At 37.3% G+C, this 19,736-nt stretch overlaps 1 protein-coding gene and 1 pseudogene across 1 annotated transcript; one reads left to right on the top strand and one right to left on the bottom strand.

The window, feature by feature from the left end:
* Positions 1-15,437, top strand: LOC107740192 (synembryn-B-like). The gene is made up of 10 exons (XM_016552538.1): positions 1-464; positions 1,870-1,917; positions 2,053-2,670; positions 6,615-6,709; positions 9,041-9,191; positions 9,283-9,378; positions 10,254-10,398; positions 10,567-10,711; positions 10,848-10,967; positions 14,436-15,437. Exons 1-10 carry the CDS (start codon positions 381-383, stop codon positions 14,545-14,547), a joined length of 1,614 nt encoding a protein of 537 aa, XP_016408024.1. The 5' UTR covers positions 1-380; the 3' UTR covers positions 14,548-15,437.
* A 1,784-nt stretch (positions 15,438-17,221) lies between these two features.
* Positions 17,222-19,736, bottom strand: part of LOC107740356 (NAD-dependent protein deacetylase sirtuin-3, mitochondrial-like) — a 12,697-nt pseudogene continuing 10,182 nt past the window's right edge.

The raw sequence follows: 19,736 nt of genomic DNA, 5'->3' as shown, positions 1-19,736 counted from the left end.
CTGGTCATTAGTTCACCCAGTTGGTAGCTGGTTTGTTGTTGGTCACCCTGCACAAGCTGATTACCATCAACAACTAGCTATCATCTTAAATTAGATTTTCCAGCAGGATGGAAGTTTTGCTGTTCTGCCACCATAATTCTTCCAGTTAAATATCATTACATGGCCTGGTGAATTTGGACACCATCCAGGCAGCTTTGAGGAAATAAATATATTTGCCATGTGCCTTAAGGATTCTTGAAAAAGCGTGAGAAATGTGACGTTTGACGGGTGAAAGTTGAACAGCTGAGAGAAACAGAGGAGGTGTTTAACTCTCATCCGTACTGTTGTTGTAAGAAGGGCTGCCAGTGTTTGTAAGTGGACGGCAAAAGCAACATTCAGAGATGAGTTTGACTACTATTCTGTCAGAGATCGACGGTGGAGATGACAAGGGAGTTGAAAAGCTTTTGCAGAAGTATAACACAGAGGTAAAGAGGCTGCTGTTAGCTTACTATCTCATGTTGTTTTAATGCGCGCTAGCAGTGGCGATATTAGCGAGTTAGCCGCCCGTTAATCTCAATATACCCGGTGTGTATGAACCTTCAAAAAAATGTATGATCTCAGTGCAAAAATGCTTTGCTTCTGAACTTTAAATGTGTATTTGCTTTGTATTTAGTGATTAAAGCCACGAGGCATTCGCTTTGGGATCGTAAACTAGCATCTTCCAGCTGTTAGCCATGATACCAATTTGATACCCAGCTTGACTTTCAAACAAAGATGCCATATTTTGCCCCCATGAATGAGCAGTGTGTGAAATCTTTTAAGAAAAATGGTAATTGCAGACGAATAGAGTAGAAATGAACTGTTGTGTTGGATGTTAATAGTTGTGAAAGGCTAAAGTAGCTTAGATTGACAGCTGTCAGATACGTAAAAGGAGAAAATACTGTTGGAAATAATGTTCTAACAGGTTTATCAACCTCTGTATGGATTCTTCTGATGTGAAGAGCAATTTTAACCACATATTTGGTGTTTACCTTATTTTAATGATGCTGAATTTCTGGAGGAAATCTCAAGAATACAGGATTTTCCTGTAACGTTACCTATTCCTATAGGAACAGCCATTGGTAAACTAAACCACTGTTAGTTAAGTTGTAGTTAACAGTTTTCAGAAAGAGACTGGTACTGTTACTGTGATTCATGAAATTCATCATGGACAATCCATACCAGCTTAAGGAAAGTACTCCTTGTTAATAGGATAAAATTTGGATAAAATATCGCTATACTTGCCCTGATGAGTACTTACATTAACAATATCAAAAATAGTTTTGTATTACAGGTTTACTAAAATGTCATTTTTTAATTATGCAAACCAGACATTATCTTATTAAATAAGCACTAATTTTCATAGGCCTATATTTCCAGAACACAGATCTGAAAATTGAATTGCTGCTGAAGTGGTGAATTCTGAATCCGTGCATGGACAAAAAACTCATTTTGAGAAAACGGCCTTTAAAAATATATGTATTGTAATTAAAATATAAAGTGTGATAATGTAAACACTTACAGTAAATGTGTATCATGGATGTTTTCTTTTTAGTAGTCTGAAAGCAGACAAGGAAGCAAAAAAAGGAAGCAAAAATTGACCAGTGCATAAAAAAATAATGATTTTGCCTGCAATGGCTTTCCTTAAAGTGGCTAAGCTGGTTTATGGAACATCATAGCTGATCAACCAGCTTAGACCAGATAGAAATCAGCTACCAGCACAGAATTAAGCAAAATTAGTGAACTGTTTTACTCATGTCTAGCTACTCTATGGTTTGAGATGGATCCAAGCATTGGATCTGTTTATCTCAGATTTATATTGTCTCATGTCCTGTTGACATTTCATTTCAGAACAGCCACACGTTTGCCTTTGACCACAAAGAGGAGGATGCACGAATTGTGAGTAACAGATTTATGGTCTGTTTTGTTTTGTATTTCAAAACGATCTCAATTTGGTATGTTCCTTGTCATTTCAGTACCTGGTTTTATTTAAAATGATCAATGACCTCTTGTGCTTTGTGATCCCTTTTGCAGAAATTTTGTCAGGGTCTTCTTAAAGTCCTCCGTCGATCGGATCATTCACTTTGCCAAAGCACCTGCCTGGAGACCCTGCGCATCCTGTCCAGAGACAAGCGTGTACTTGGACCCGTAGCCACCAAAGAGGGCATCCTCACTCTAGCAGGACTGGCCCGGATCCATGTGGTGGGACACGACGGAGAGCTGTTAGAGGAGGCGCAGTCAGCAGAGGAGGAAAGGGTTGTGGTGGAAGCCCTCAAGTGCCTGTGCAACGTGGTGTTTAACAGCGTGCCGGCACAGCAGGTGGGCGCTGAAGTGAAGTTGGCGGAGGGCCTGTGTGCCCACTTGCATTCGGTCAGCTCGTCCCATCATGAGGTGGGCCTGTTCTCCCTTCGGCTGCTGTTTCTGCTTTCCGCCCTGCGGACGGATGTGCGTGGCATGCTTCGGAAGGAGGCGGGCGCGGTGAGGCTGCTCACTGACATACTGGAACGCACCCTTGACGTCCATTGGGTGGGGCCATATGAGGCCACGCCCCCTAAACCAGAAGCCCTGCCCATTTCCCCAGAAAACAACGGGCTTGCCATGGAAGCCCTTAAAGCTCTGTTCAACATCACTATGTCTGATTCCAGCAATGAGGTGAGAGTAACAGTACTTGTAGAACAGCAAAATAACATTTTATATCTATTTTACTGTGCCTTTTACAAACCTGCTGCTAGATGAATTTACATTAGGGCTGCACGATAAATCGCATGCGATATTTAATGCGCATCTTGTCAGTAAAGCCGCTTCTGTAATCAGCGGTAAATCTCCATCACGTGCGGGCTTTCACATTGAGCAGCATTTACTACACAGAGCCGTTGTTCACTGACAAGCTGCGCAAAAAAATTGCGCGATTATGAACGTGGTTTTGCGCAGCTTGCCAGTGAACAACGGCTCTGTGTAGTAAATGCTGCTCAATGTGAAAGCCCGCACGTGATGGAGATTTACCGCTGATTACAGAAGCGGCTTTACTGACAAGATGCGCATTAAATATCGCATGCGATTTATCGTGCAGCCCTAATTTACATCTACTTATAGTGTGTAGTACACACAATTAACCTAAGGAAAGCCTGACTATTAAAGGGATAGTTCACTCAAAAATGAAAGTTCCATCATCATTTACTCATTTGCAAGTTGTTCCAAACCTGTATGAGTTTCTTTCTTCTGCTGAACACAAAAGATGATATTTTGCTCAGGGTATCCATTGACTTGCATATTATTTTTTTCCATTCTATGGAAGTCAGTGGCTACTAACTGTTTGCTTACTAAGATTCTTTTAAATATGCAAATATTGCATATTTGAAACTGAAGCATGTTCCCTCATTTTTTTTTTCTTGCTGAGCAAAACCTCTCTCTATTGGGCGGACATTTCAGCCACTTGAGCAAAAATATTCTTTACACCAGACCTGTACAGTGCACACACGAAAAAGTGTGTAATTTTTAACTTTAATGTACCATTTATATTTGATTTGACCCTTGATGAAACTAAATAATGCACATTTTAGGTTACCTGAGAAAACATTTTGTAACACTTTAGAATAGAAAACACGTTCACTATTAATTAAGAGTTTTCCCTCAATAAACTCCTAATTTGCTGATTATTAATAGTTAATAAGATAGTTGTTAAGTCTAGGTATGGGGTAGGATTAAGGGATCTAAAATACGGTCATGTAGAATAAGACATTAATATGTGCTTTATAAGTACTAATAAACAGCCAATATGCTAGTAATATGCCTGCTAATAAGCAACTAGTTAATAGTGAGAATTGGTCCTTAAAATAAAGTGTTACCAAACATTTTTTACAGTGCTGTGTTACCAAGAAATTCTATTAAAAAAATAAAACAAAAAAATTAGAACAGTTAAATTCTTTGTTATAATATAATACAAGATAATATTATGTATTATAATGAAATGTATTATAATTAAAAATGAAGCAGATATTTCTCATGAATTCCCTTTTTAAGGTCAATTATTTATTAGGTTTATAATATAATATAATATAAAAACAAACTGAAGTATTTAAACTGATAGAATAGAATAGAATAAAATAGAACAGAAAACAAACTGAAGCATTTCAACTGAGATCTGTAAACTAAATATTTTCAAAAAACGTGAACGTGTGAATACTTATATAGTTATCTGAGTAGAGTTTAGAGTTGTAGAGTTTGCACACTACTACACCTGTGTGTGTGTGACTGTAAATGTCTCGGAGTTTTGCTACCGTTCTGAGCTCATCATCCACCACTTTCCACCACTTAATCAAGCCACTCTTCTTTAAAGCATGATGACATTTTATTTCACATGTCATTACGTTTGCGTTGGCTGTCGTGTTGAGCTATGTAGTCCGCAACCATTAAAGTATTCGATTTCTACAGCGACTCATTTAGCGCACATCATTCTCTTTCGATGAAACCTGTAAACCACATTCACCGGTTCTAACTCTATAGCGACACCAACTCTATAGTGGTTTGCCCGAGCTTTGCAATTATTTCGCATTTACTAGAATTCAATCAAATGGCTTTGCCTACTCATTTTTTTGTGTGTCCTGTGCGTGGCATATTATTTCAGCTTAGAGGGAACATTGGTTTGCTGTTATACTGCTGTTGAATAATTGATGCTGAGTGGAGCCAGTGCTTTTGCCCCCATTACAATGAAGGAAGACAGGTTTCTTTCTCTTAAATAGGTCATAGGTTCATTGGCATTAATAATTTTAACATACTATCTAGCTTTATAATATCTTCTGTAGTCTTTTGGCCTCTTTTTCTTATTCTTTGGTAAGAATCTTATGTCTCTGCATCATTGCGAGTGCGACCATTGTTGCTTGACATCCTAGGTTTATGTGTAATATGGTCATAAGTCCTGCATTCTAAATAAAAGATCTAATGGCTAATTGATAAAGTCAAGTCATTTTTTTTTATTTTCCTTAAAAGGTGCTTTTATTATACCTCAAGTCCTTTGGCTTTTTGATGCAGAGGTTTACTATATTTTAAATGCTAATATTTTAAATGTTAAAAGCTCCTTCCCCCACCATTTCATCAAATATAGACGAAACAACATTGATGCATTCCAGTGTTCTCAGCCCTTTGAATGATCATTGAAGTAAGGCTAAGTGTGTCTCAATTGCCTGCCCTTTTGTTGGTTTCGGTATGGTTGAGATCACCTTGACATAAGATGCACTTTCTTTTCTCAAACCAGTGGTTATTTAAACTGATAGAATAGAATAGAATAAAATAGAACAGAAAACAAACTGAAGCATTTCAACTGAGATCTGTAAACTAAATATTTTCAAAAAACGTGAACGTGTGAATACTTATATAGTTATCTGAGTAGAGTTTAGAGTTGTAGAGTTTGCACACTACTACACCTGTGTGTGTGTGTGACTGTAAATGTCTCGGAGTTTTGCTACCGTTCTGAGCTCATCATCCACCACTTTCCACCACTTAATCAAGCCACTCTTCTTTAAAGCATGATGACATTTTATTTCACATGTCATTACGTTTGCGTTGGCTGTCGTGTTGAGCTATGTAGTCCGCAACCATTAAAGTATTCGATTTCTACAGCGACTCATTTAGCGCACATCATTCTCTTTCGATGAAACCTGTAAACCACATTCACCGGTTCTAACTCTATAGCGACACCAACTCTATAGTGGTTTGCCCGAGCTTTGCAATTATTTCGCATTTACTAGAATTCAATCAAATGGCTTTGCCTACTCATTTTTTTGTGTGTCCTGTGCGTGGCATATTATTTCAGCTTAGAGGGAACATTGGTTTGCTGTTATACTGCTGTTGAATAATTGATGCTGAGTGGAGCCAGTGCTTTTGCCCCCATTACAATGAAGGAAGACAGGTTTCTTTCTCTTAAATAGGTCATAGGTTCATTGGCATTAATAATTTTAACATACTATCTAGCTTTATAATATCTTCTGTAGTCTTTTGGCCTCTTTTTCTTATTCTTTGGTAAGAATCTTATGTCTCTGCATCATTGCGAGTGCGACCATTGTTGCTTGACATCCTAGGTTTATGTGTAATATGGTCATAAGTCCTGCATTCTAAATAAAAGATCTAATGGCTAATTGATAAAGTCAAGTCATTTTTTTTTATTTTCCTTAAAAGGTGCTTTTATTATACCTCAAGTCCTTTGGCTTTTTGATGCAGAGGTTTACTATATTTTAAATGCTAATATTTTAAATGTTAAAAGCTCCTTCCCCCACCATTTCATCAAATATAGACGAAACAACATTGATGCATTCCAGTGTTCTCAGCCCTTTGAATGATCATTGAAGTAAGGCTAAGTGTGTCTCAATTGCCTGCCCTTTTGTTGGTTTCGGTATGGTTGAGATCACCTTGACATAAGATGCACTTTCTTTTCTCAAACCAGTGGTTCTCTTAGTCCCTAAATCTCTCCATTGGCTCCAAGCTCTCAGGTCGTTTATTTGTAAATGAAGCCCCATCATGGCATGAGACTCTTTCTCTACTGCTGTTGTTGTGAAAAAGCCTTTTTGTTTAACACTCACACAATTCTTCCTTTATTTTGATAGGACAATGACCACCAGCTTCGGCTGATTGCAGGCATCACGAGACATCTCCTAATGCTCAAGACAAACACTGAAGATAAAACAGAGGAGGCTCACAGGTACTTCCACACTAGAAGACTGACAGATGAATCTAGTTCACTCTGTATAGGCCTGTGTCTATTATATTTGCTTCAAAACCAGTATTCCAGTGAGCCAGAAAGCAAAAGAAATGCAAGTGCGGTGAATGTGAATGATGAGATGTCTTCTCCAAGTGATTAATGACACACCCCTTTGCCCCATCGAGACAGCTCAACGCATTCTGAAACTCCCACCCGTTTATTTGGGCTTGACTCATTGTGTCCACAGTGGTGCCGTCACCAGCCCTTTCACACTTTTGGAATGCTACCCTCTCTCAATGCATTCTACAGCACTCTGAAATGACTAACTCTCTGCTCCCCCTTTAACAAAGTGCGCTGAATGTGCTGAACCAGTCCTGGTCAGTAGATGTGTCTTTGTTATTCAAATAATGCCCACGGACTGAAGGTCCCCCCACCTCTCAGTGTTTTCAGAATGCCTCCTCATGTTTGTCTGTTGACATCACATTCCTAGAATGTGACATGAGTATGCTGAATGTTCTTTTGCATCAAGAGAAGATTATAAAATCAACCGATGAAAGTAGCATACAAATATTTACTATCCATTTGTATTAGGTGCCAACATGTGAGAAGCAGTTTGTTTTAACTAAATAACCCCAACAATGATATTAACAGGTCAAGCAATTGATTTAATGTATTGTTTCATATTTCTAAATAAGTTAATCATTCTCAAACAGGGCTTAAAACTAACATTTTGCAATACCTGCCAATTGCCGGTGACTTAAAATTTTTTACTGGCCATAAATAGTTTTTACTGGCCATGAAACTGTATGTGCATTATTAAATGAAAACAGGAAAAACTAATTGGGGAAACACATTTATTTATTTATTATTTAATTTATGAAAATAAATCAATAAAGAAATATCACTCTAATACTATTAATCTGTAAAGTATTTCATTTTAATTTATATAATAATTTAGATTAAATATTTAGATTGCAAAATGTTGCTTAAAAATAACAATAATAATAATAATTATTATTATTATTTGTATAAAATATGTATGTAATAAATGAATATTATTTTCTTTTAATAGTTGTTGTTACATACATATGTACATATTATGATTTTATTGACATACTGTAATGATCATGAAGTTATTACAAAAAGCAGAAATATGAATTTATTGAATTAATTTAAATGGGTTCTGCATATTGGTTATCAGACAGAATCAATTTCTATGTGAAACTTTGCAGTCAACGACCAACTTCACAGAAAGGTACCTTATTCCAGGAGTTGCATATTATGTTCTCATCATGCATTGTAGGGCTGCACCATATTGGAAAAAACTCACATTGCGTTATATTTTTTTTCTGCGATATGGAAAAAAAAATCATATGACTTAAAAAAAAAAAATAATAAAGTGTAGCTCTATTTGGGAAAAAAAAACAAAATCAATGATTGGGGTGATTTTGTAGGCGAGTAAATCAGCATAGGAAATAAACAAATTACAAGCATAGATAAATAACAGAACAAAGCTACAAATGAAATAAGCAGTGCTTTATATTTTTCAGGTAGGTCTAACAGTATTCAGGTTCAGAAATTGAACAATCAAATGTAAAATAACACTGCATAGTTTTCACTATAAATTAAATCTAACAAATCTGTGTTAAAGCTACAAAAGTGATTTTTCTTTGTGTTTTGTTGTTTGATAACGTTCATGACAGAGAAAGCAACAGGAACATTAAACTGCTGTGAACCTATATACTGTTACACATCCATTTTCTTTCTCAATTGTTTCCCTTCGCCTAAGCCATAAGCAACTGCATTTACAAGGATACTTGCAGAGCACAGTATTTCAGGCACAAATAGACGCAGAAGTGAACAGTATTCAGTGTTCACGTGCATCTGTGTGGCTCTCACCGAGTCTACACTGGATGCAGCGCGGCGCGACAAATCCCCGACAGTAAACTGATGCCTCGTTCTCTTTATGACGTACTGACACAAAGTTCAAATGATATGCAACTGACGCTTTGTCGCTCTCCACGACGACGCGGAAGTTTCAACAAAGGATAAATGGATTTCCAGCACTGAAAATCACTTGCAGTAGCTCTGCTACTAAATTTATTTAAAATGGATATCTCTGTACAGCTGTCGCGTCCGGTGTAGACACCATGTCTGTGTCTGTGCAAAGAAAACAATCAGTATAAATATAACAATCAGTATACTAAACATCACACATCCTGCGATGTGACTATCGCGGATGCGCACATCGCGATATCGATGCTGAAACGATATATCGTGCAGCCCTAATGCATTGTGTGCTGAACCTTTATCATTTGTCATTTCTTCTAGTCATGCCATAAATCTTCTGAGTAACCTTCCCGTGCGGTGCCTGGATGTTCTGATAGACGTCCCTGTCCAAGGTGGGATGGAAACGTACGGTGGGAAGAACGTGGACATAGTGCAGATACTGCTAGATTTTATGGAAAAGAGGATAGACAAGGTATTGCACTTCAGATGAACACCTGCAAGCTGTTGCTCAGCCATTCCACTTGTTGCTTTTGTTCATGCTTTGTGTGTATTAATCCACTCAGGGGATCAACTATAAAGAAGGCTTGACACCTGTGCTGAGTCTGATGACAGAGAGCTCTAGATACCACAGGGAGATTCGCAGATACCTCAAGGCCCAGGTGCAGGGTTGAGTCCATTCTCAGTGTAATTCACTGCTCTCTAAACTAAGACTATTTGCTTTAATGTTGCTTCTTCAGTGATTTAGATATTCAGCTAAAGTTCACCCAAAAATGAACTTTTGTTTCAAATTTACTCACCCTCAGGCCATCCAAGATGGAGATGGAGTTTGTTTCTTCATCTGAAAAGATTTGGAGAAATTGATCCTCTGCAGTGAATGGGTGCCATCAGAATGAGAGACCAAACAGCTGATAAAAACATCAAAATAATCCACAAGTAATCCTTGTGAATGAAAAGCTGTGTGTTTGTAAGAAACGAATCCATTATTAAGGTCACTTCTGGCCAAAATACAAGTCTATAATCCATAGTAGCACTTGCCCATGTTGTCCTCTCACACCAAACTCCACTAATATATTTGTTTAGAACTGTTTTGGACTGTTTTCACTTGTAAACACTGCTTGATCTGTGCATATTTCTCTTCTGATTCAGACGAGACGACTTTTGCACTGGAGAGGACAATATTATGAATAGAGGACTTGAATTTTAGCTGGCAGCAACGGTTGAAAGTTAAAAACATCTTAATGATGGGTTTGTTTCTTACAAACACACAACTTTTCACTTTACAAGGCGTTAATTGAAGGACAGGATTATTGTGATGTTTTTATCAGCTGTTTGGACTCTCATTCTGACGGCACCCATTCACTGCAGAGGATCCATTGGAGAGCAAGTAATATAATGCAAAATTTCTCCAAATCTGTTCCAATGAAAAAACAAACCCGTCTACATCTTGGATGGCCTGAGGGTGAGTAAAGTTTCATTTTTGGTGAACTATTCCTTATTTGCTGATTAAAGCTTTTATTTTTTCCTTTTTGTACAGGTGTTGCCTCCCCTGAAGGACGTGAAGGAAAGGCCAGAAATCGGCGGCACCGTTCGAAACAAACTGGTGCGTCTCATGACGCATATAGACATGGCAGTGAAACAGGGGGCAGCGGAGTTTCTCTTTGTGCTCTGCAAGGAGAGCGGTGAGAGTTCTGCTTGTTTTTAATGTTTCTAAAAGTATATGAAACTGTTTTGAAAGGCATTTATGTTGCCATTTGTGTGAATTTTTCACTGTTTAACAAAACAAGAATTAATATTGAGCTAATTAGATTTTTTGCACATCATTTTCTCCTGTTGTTTATGTGATACAGTGGATAATCTGTTGAAGTACACTGGATATGGTAATGCTGCGGGACTGTTGATGGCACGAGGGTTGCTGGCCGGAGGCAGAGGAGAGACACAGTACTCATCTGATGAGGACTCTGACACAGAGGAGTACAAGTCAGCCAAACCATTGTAAGTGTCTTTTTATGAATGCATAACTGCTGTTCTTATTTTCTTAATGAAGTTAATACATTTGATCATTTTGTGTAGTATTATTGTTTTCTTTCTGCATTCATAAATTATAGTGACAATCATTTGTGTTTTTCAGCATTAACCCCATCACAGGTCACATAGAGCACCCAATGCCAAACCCTATGGAGGAGATGACAGAGGAGCAAAAGGATTATGAAGCTCAGAAGCTTGTCAATATGATTGATGAATTATCAAGGTGGGTTTTTATTTTGTCCCAATTAAACATTTATGCAATTGAATATTTACAGTTTGTAAATATTGGGGATTTTTTTTTTACAAATATAATTATTTTTCATAGTTGTATTTTTTATTATATTTTATTTTTATTGTTATTTTTTTTATTGTATTTTACGAGGCTATCAGTTCATTTTTTGTCCTAATTTTCTTTGGTTTAAAGAATCCAATTTAAGCACTGAAATTAAGATTTATTCATGCTTACTCCATTCATTTGGAAATTTAGACATGCAGATATGGTCTGGCTCTTCCATTTCCACTTATTCAGTGGTCAGTTTACATATCAACATGCTTTAACATTAAGAATCAATTAAAATGTAAATAAGAAATTTGAAGTTAAAGGAAGTTGCCAATTTTTAGTTTAATGCATGCCTTTTCCGTTGTATTTGCTGCAGTGTAAATTCTAGGCTTTGTGTTTTTAGTCTTGCTCACTAATATCAGTCAGTTTCTCTTTGTTTTTCATTATCTTGTATGAGCCTGTTCATAATGCCCTCATAGATGACTCCATCCTCTAGAAGCATTGTGCTTGTTTTCTCATCACCCTCCTCAGAGGCTCGATATGTGTGGGGCCGCATTCATGTTGACCTTTTCTTAAACAACCGGTGGCGTAAACTAGTGAGACACCGGTAAGAGGTGTAGCGCCGTTGCTCTGTCCACGCTCCTTACCAACCGCTTCATTAAGACAAGAATCCTCCACCATCGTCCTCTGCCTCATTTACAGCTGGCCTTCCACATTCAGCAGGAGTCAATGCACACCGACCAGCCACCGTAACCCCGCTGCATTAATTACCAGCTAATTGGCGCACACAGTGGGGTCGCGGGCTCAGGCTCTTTTGTACAATACACTGAGGTTTTATATTACATATACGTGGTCCTCTTTCATACGCCGCCAGTTTTATTTAGCCAGGGTGGTGCCAGACATTGTCCTCGGACGTGAAGTGGTTTGAGACACTGGTTCAATTAGGGGTGTGCATATGTACGTTAGCTGCGGGCGATGTTAAATAAGTTTGCAAACGCAAGAGTATGCGCCTTTGTCCATCCATAGGGTGTTTGAGTCGTAATGAGAAGCGTGTGCCCAGGAGAGGCAGATTCCTCTTTGAGAATGGATCCTCGTTCCTTCTGTCTTCCTCCTATTCTTTTTATCAGGATGAAGGAGGTGTTGTGTGGGAGAGGGAGGGCACTGGTGCTCCCCACTACGGCTGCTGGGGAGACGCAACATGTCCATGGAGGAATGTCCCTCCCTATGTCTGCTGTCCAATTAGTACTGACTCTTCACCCCATATACACACAAACACACACACACACACACACACAAAACCCTACGTAAACTCACAATTGCTCCGGCTGCTTATCAGCACATGTGCTTTTGATTAGATAAGAGATTGTCTTGGATTTTGGTTTGCGTTTTCAAGGGATGCAGAGGAAACATCTTTGTTTCCTTCTTGTCAACTAAATATCCTGTTTACACTCATCATGACGTGTGTTTGACGTCAAGGAGTACTTTGGCAGACAGTAATGCAGTCAATGCCTGAAAATCAGGGAAAATATAGTTGGAAATTAGGGATGTAACAGTGCACAAAAATGACAGTTTGATACGTACCTCAGTTTTGAAGTCACGGTTCAGTACTTTTTTGGTGTAGCAGGTGGGAAAAAACTAAACATAAAATTGCTTCATTTTTCTTTTATTTACTAAACAGTGGTTTACTGAACACATGATTTGTCTTTAAATAAATTGAATTATAATTAAACATTTCTAAAAAAATAATAATAAAAACATCTTGGCTAATGCTGTGAACTATATAGGGAACCCTATTATTTGCACACTACAATAATATTAAAGGTATATTTTAAGTTTATTTTATTTTTAGATATAATAATCAACACTCAAATAAACAATTTTATGCAAGCGTAAATTGCACATAAGTCAGTTTATACATTAACTTAAAAATCTAACAATTTCTACTCCAATTCATTATTGAAATATAATCATTTACACAGTGGCTGTCAACTTGTTTTCATGACAGCAATTATTGGACTGGAGGTGCACTATATAATGTCTAATGAAGTTCACACTGAAACAGACTAGAAGATCGATCTTGAGATTTAGGAATCAATATTGATAAAACTAGGAGTTTCAAATTAAGTTCTGGATGTGCAGTGGTTAAAGGGATAGTTCAAGGGATAGTTGATGTTTATCTGCTTACCCCCAGGGCATCCAAGATGTAGGTGACTTTGTTTCTTCAGTAGAACACAAACGGATATTTTTAACACAAGCCGTTGCAGTCTGTCAGTCCTATAATGTCAGTGGATGGGAATCACGGCTTTGAGAGTCATAAAACATACACAAACAAAACCAAATTAAACCCTGCGGCTCGTGATGATACATTGATGTGAAAAGACACAAAACGATCGGTCTGTGCAAGAAACTGAACAGTATTTATATCGTTTTTTACCTCTGATTTTCAACGCAATGTCTGAACTGTCCTGAGCGCATTCGCGTCATCTTCTTCAGCCTGCGCGTGAGGCGTCGTCGGGGTTCTTAGGTTGTGATTCCAAGAGCTCTTATGTGGCTAGATGTAAAGGCAAAGAAAGATGTTCTACACATCAACAGGCCTCTTTAGAGGATAGAACTGAATGCAGCTACAATGATCAGTACAAAGGGTTTCTTTCAAAGAGCAGGTGGATTGTGGTGATAATTTAGTGGCCTGAAAAACAAAATCGACAAGACGTGAGCACAATGAATCTTGTAGAGGAAATGATGGTCACTGGATTCTGGAGTTTGTGCTTATTTTACTACTTTCATGTTTAATACCACTTTTGCTATTAATATACCTTCAAACTTTGTTTTTATTTTATTTTTTAAAGAACCATTTATGTTTGAATATATTTATTTATTCCTGTTGAATTATCAGAAATCATTTCTCCAGTCTTCAGTGTCACATGATCCTTTATCAGTGTTGAAACCAGTTGTGCTGCATCATATTTTTTAGGAAACCATGATACTTTTTCAGGATTCTTCAATGAAAAGAAAGGGGGAAAAAAACTGTTTTTTAATTGAATTTTTACTGTCATATTTGATCAGTTTAACACATCCTTGCTGAATAGATGTATGAATGTCTGGGGGTAAAAAAAGTCTTACTGACCCAAAGCTTTTAAAATGTTTATATTTTTGTTATAAAAATATTATATAATCTTATATGTAGTTATATATTATGTTACAAACATGCATAGAGATACACACAAATAGATTGTTATTTCCTTTTATGTGTACAAAGTAAATCAAGAAGAAATAGAAGTTTCTACTGAGGCTGGTCATTCATGCTGGTTGTATCTCCCTCTCCGATTATTTGCATGTGACATTGTGAACATGCAAAGCAGTAGTAGGACACAACATGCAAAAGTACTGAGCTGTGTTCTTCTCTCTCTACAGGAAAGAACTGATCAGACCAATGGGAGTGAGGAAGGATGGCACTCTAGCGCCCCTAGGAGAAGCTATCCATGAGTGCAGCCCTCCACCCAGCAGTGACTCTGACTCAGACTAGCAGGAGTTTAGTTCACTCAAACCCTTTAGGCACCGCTGCTGCTGCTGGCTGACTGCCACTGTCTTACCAACTGTCCCTTGCACAGGGGATAGTTCAGTTATTTCCTACTGAGGTTCTTTTGTTGCACGAGGGCATGTCTTTCTAATTGGGACATGTGTGATGAACTATAGAGTGAGCAGAGAGAGAGAGGAAGCAAATGTTTAAATAGATATACGGTTGTCATCGGATATCAAATATGATCACAGTGACTGTATAAGATGGCACTGGTAAGTAGGAAGTTACACAACTTTTTCACGTGTCTTTGACACTCTCTGTGAACAAGCAAATGCACTTGGTCTTCAATAATGAAGTATAAAGGCTTAATGACATTTACCCTTCAGAAAAGCTGTTCATCTAGGTTTGTATTTATTAAACCGTCTGTGGCTGTTGCTGGTTCACAGATTAAAGAAACCTGTTCCACAATTTTTTCGAAATACTTAAATGTCTTTTGAAATGGTAAATGCCATGAGATCAGTTGTTAAGAAATTATTTGTCTTGCACTTAATTGTTTTTGCAAAATGTGCATTGAAATCTTTTTTCCCACCACTTATGCCTGGAGTCTCAAACTAGTGTCTTTTCTAATGCTCTATTATTTTTAGCGACACAATTGTCTATATATTGTTTTTTCCCACTGTTTTCCTTTCAATGTTATTGGAGGTGTATTTGTTTTCTTTTTATAAGAAATGTTAGGTTTTCTACATAAGACACAGCATGTAATAAACTCTTTTATTTTCTAAATATTTCTGGTTACTATCCTTGATTTAAAAGCTTGTGAATATCTTTCACAAGCCCCAGTACTCAGCTTCTATAACCACTAGGATCAGCAGAATAAAGGGGCTTTGTAAAACGTTTCACAAAATGTTATTTTTGCTTCAATTTTTGCATTTAGGTTCTTTGATTTTTGTTTCAGACAATCATTTGCAATAAAACGGAAAACAAAAACCTTAGTCTCATTTGCTTATTGCATGCAGAAACATTTCAAATTTTTTTTTTGTAATATTGTACTTGAATATAAAAATCTAGACAAATAAATGATAATCACACAACTAATGTTGGGTATAATACTGCAAGATATTATCACAAACATGACCAGTAGAGCAGGAAAGAAAAAAGACAAAAAAAGGTATTAGATGATCAAGTAGTTGTATAAAATATTGAATTTTGTTTCAAATTCAAACGTGGAAAATTAAATATTCCCTAATTGAACAGATGTGGCGTAAACAACATCAAAAACAAAAGAGACAGATATGAATTTATTTAATAAACACCATAAGATGCCATTTTTATTAACAGGATTCAATATATATATATATAAAAAAATACTTACATAAGTACATAAACAAAAGCAGCATTTTAATATTCAGAAGTACAACAAATAAAAAATTGAACTACTGACAATCATATTTGCAACCGTTCCATGAATCAGAAAAACTGATTTAAGACAGCTGGTAAACACGTTTCAACCAAACTCTGACCAACACAAACATGGCACACTGCATATATGAATAAAAGAAATGAGATGGACTGAAACATTTAATAGGAATTATGGCTTTTTGTCCATATTTCTCAAAATGTGTCAAAATTCCTGAGGGACATGAACAGATATGATCACAGCAGTGTGGTAATTACCAGCTACTTCACTGATCCTGTGCAAAATCAAATTACATTCACAACCGTTCTCATACGCATAACCTCACACACACACACACACACACACACACACAGCAGCAGGATATTAGGGTTCTTTGTTGCTGACCAAAGACATTTATTAGAGTTTTGGGGGGTTGGAGCTCCCGCTTGGAGGCTGCAGTGCCTGTGAAAACACACAGTGGGGGCACTGCACACTTGGGAGGTCACGCCTTCCATGCTAATTTAGCACTGTTCACTCACTGGGGCCAAACCATGACTCAGTGGCTACCAAATGACCTACAACGAGCAAACAAATATATAGACACACGCATTTATATACAAACGTACATTATTCCCAATCCAGTCTTATACATTGACTCCATATATACTACCAACCTTTCCAAACAAAGATTAAAACCATGAATACGGTTTGTAAAATGGAAAAGGAGCCTTAATATAACACATTTCGTCTTGTCCACTTTAAGTATCATTAAAAAAAAAAAAAAAAAAAAAAAAGTAAGTGCCATGTCTAGTTTCTTTTCCGTGCAGTAACGGGTCCTGATAAAAATGTAAAACTACAGGAATTTATCTGCCAAAAGTAGACATTTTGGCATAATAAACAGGTCCATATCTTTGAATCAGGATGTGCAGATGTGACATAATTACAGTTCACTGCTTATTCATTATGACCTTTCTGTAGAGAGTATAAGAGCCAGAATTTAAGATATCCAGATGTAGGTTTTCAGTCAAAATGTGCAGCAGACAGTACGCATATAAGTTTTGTTGGATTTAAAATGATGAGTCTAAACCCACCAGAAACATGGCCAAGTTTCACTGTCTGATCAAACATGGCTGCTGTTTATCTGGTCAGGAAAGACTGCCCAGATACAGTCAAACTGCCTGTTACTAGTAAGATCACTGACATACATAAAACATTCAGATGAATGATATATGATATACATAAACATCACTGTGCGTTCGGAACCCAAAAAAAGTAAGTGCCATGTCTAGTTTCTTTTCCGTGCAGTAACGGGTCCTGATAAAAATGTAAAACTACAGGAATTTATCTGCCAAAAGTAGACATTTTGGCATAATAAACAGGTCCATATCTTTGAATCAGGATGTGCAGATGTGACATAATTACAGTTCACTGCTTATTCATTATGACCTTTCTGTAGAGAGTATACGAGCCAGAATTTAAGATATCCAGATGTAGGTTTTCAGTCAAAATGTGCAGCAGACAGTACGCATATAAGTTTTGTTGGATTTAAAATGATGAGTCTAAACCCACCAGAAACATGGCCAAGTTTCACTGTCTGATCAAACATGGCTGCTGTTTATCTGGTCAGGAAAGACTGCCCAGATACAGTCAAACTGCCTGTTACTAGTAAGATCACTGACATACATAAAACATTCAGATGAATGATATATGATATACATAAACATCACTGTGCGTTCGGAACCCTTGCCAGGTCTCCACTGCCATACCCAGTGAAAATGTAAACATACGGAGCATGTCTGTGGTGGACATTAGTGCATGCTGTCGGTCTCAGAGGAGTAACTTTTCTCACCGCTGCTATTGCTGGGGTCAGTAGAAGAACAAAGCCCATTTTTATGGCTGTTCATCAGGTCTTGGATCTCAGTATGCCACCCCAGGATCTCAGCAAGTTTTCGGACTGAATCTGAGAGATCTCCCAGCTCTATATAGTCACCCCTCCTCAGGGGCCTCTGTTCAAAGGGACCGACTGGATCGCGGTTCAGCAGCAGACGAGGCACTGTGGACTTCACTGTGTTTACCAGGCTGGCGAAGGGTTCGATCCGCCACAAAGCAAGAAGACTTACAGGATTAAGCATGACGTGAGAGATTTCCCTTGATAGCTGTAAGATAAATATATTATATTTAACTATATCATACAGAAATAATGCAATGATGCATTCAATTGACTAAAAGTGACCATAGAAATCTTTTGTAACAAAGTCTTTATTTCAAATAAATGCTGTTTTTGACTTTATATTAGTGCTGTCAAACGATTAATCGCATCCAAAATGAAAGTTTTTGTTTACAAAATATATGTGCGTGTACTGTGTATATTTATTATGTATATATATTAAAAAAACTTTTAGTTAATATGAATAAACAGTTAATTTAGTTCTATTGTGATAAATTTTTACAAGTACAAATATTTCACTCTAGCCATGGAGCAAAGTAATAATATTAATATTTATATAAAATTAAAGCACTCATGAAAGCTGCATGTATAAATAAATGAAGTAAATTAATTTTACCAAAATGCTGTTTAAAATAATTTTAGATTGAGTATAAGTCACACAGCAAAACTGTCAAACATGCTTACATATAAAATATATTCAAATATCTTATAGGATCAGTTATTATTATTATTATATCCACTTTTAAAGATGTGCCCATGATCACGAGTACTTTTCTGGTAGATCTTCTCCAAAGAAGACGACATTAGGTTTGACTGCCCCGGCACAAAATGTACAGATGGGAACATTGCCGTTCATTATAGCTTGCTGACAGGAAAAAAGAAAGAAAAATTATGTATTATACACTAAATTGTATGAATTAAATTTTGTAATTTGGATCACTCAAACTAATTTATATTACCTTGGCTTCCTCAGCAGGATAAGGCGTATAGCAGAGGTGGCAGGCAGCAGTAGCGAAACTCCCATGAGCCTCCACAAGTTTGTCATCTGGGATACCGCACACTACAGATAGGGTAAGGCACAATTTGATGCAGCATACGGATGAAATAGTGAACGTAGTTTGGACAGTGGTGTCCAGGGTACAGCTCTTTAGCCAATGAGAAGAAAGGATGAGGGTTGTCAGAGAAATAGTTGATGTTAAAGATAGCCTCTGGGTAAGGGATGTCATACTTCGCAAGGTTTGCATAAAGACCCGTCCCTGGTGTCCTGATACAAAGACACTTGTTAGTCGAGTGAAACAATGATTCAGAAGTAGTTTTGAAGGATTTGAGTATCCACCTGAAGTCTGGTATACCGCTAGCTGTGCTGATACCTGCTCCAGCAACCACCACGATGTTTCGCACCCGTCCACGCACAGTTGCAACTTTTGATTGACAATATCGCGCATATTCATTACCGTGATATATCGCATTACCGAATACCGGCACAAGTCTACATGCATATCACATACCTTCTTTTTAATACTTGTTAGCATATGCTAGATCTTAGAAATTTAACATTTAAATTAGGGGTGCGTACAAATAGTCGAATACTCGATCTGTAATCATTATTCGAAAAATAAAAACACTATTCGAATTTTACTACGCGTTTCTTTGCCGGCCGTAAATGCAGGGCATCCATGATAAATCCTAACAGATGTGTGCAGCACATTTTATGGAGGACCGTTTCCTGATCCTGAAGAGTAGACTACAATGCCGGCTGTTCTGACTCACAGACTGTATTTGTGACAGACTGTATTAAACCGCATAAACACATTTCATTACACCAAATACACAAAATAATGTTCTTTTTAG

The sequence above is a fragment of the Sinocyclocheilus rhinocerous genome, unplaced genomic scaffold (genome assembly GCF_001515625.1).
Source record: "Sinocyclocheilus rhinocerous isolate Xijiao unplaced genomic scaffold, SAMN03320098_v1.1 scaffold2055, whole genome shotgun sequence".
Lineage (NCBI taxonomy): Eukaryota > Metazoa > Chordata > Actinopteri > Cypriniformes > Cyprinidae > Sinocyclocheilus > Sinocyclocheilus rhinocerous.
Note: the sequence above shows the minus strand (reverse complement) of the source record. Positions and strands in the feature narration are given on the sequence as shown.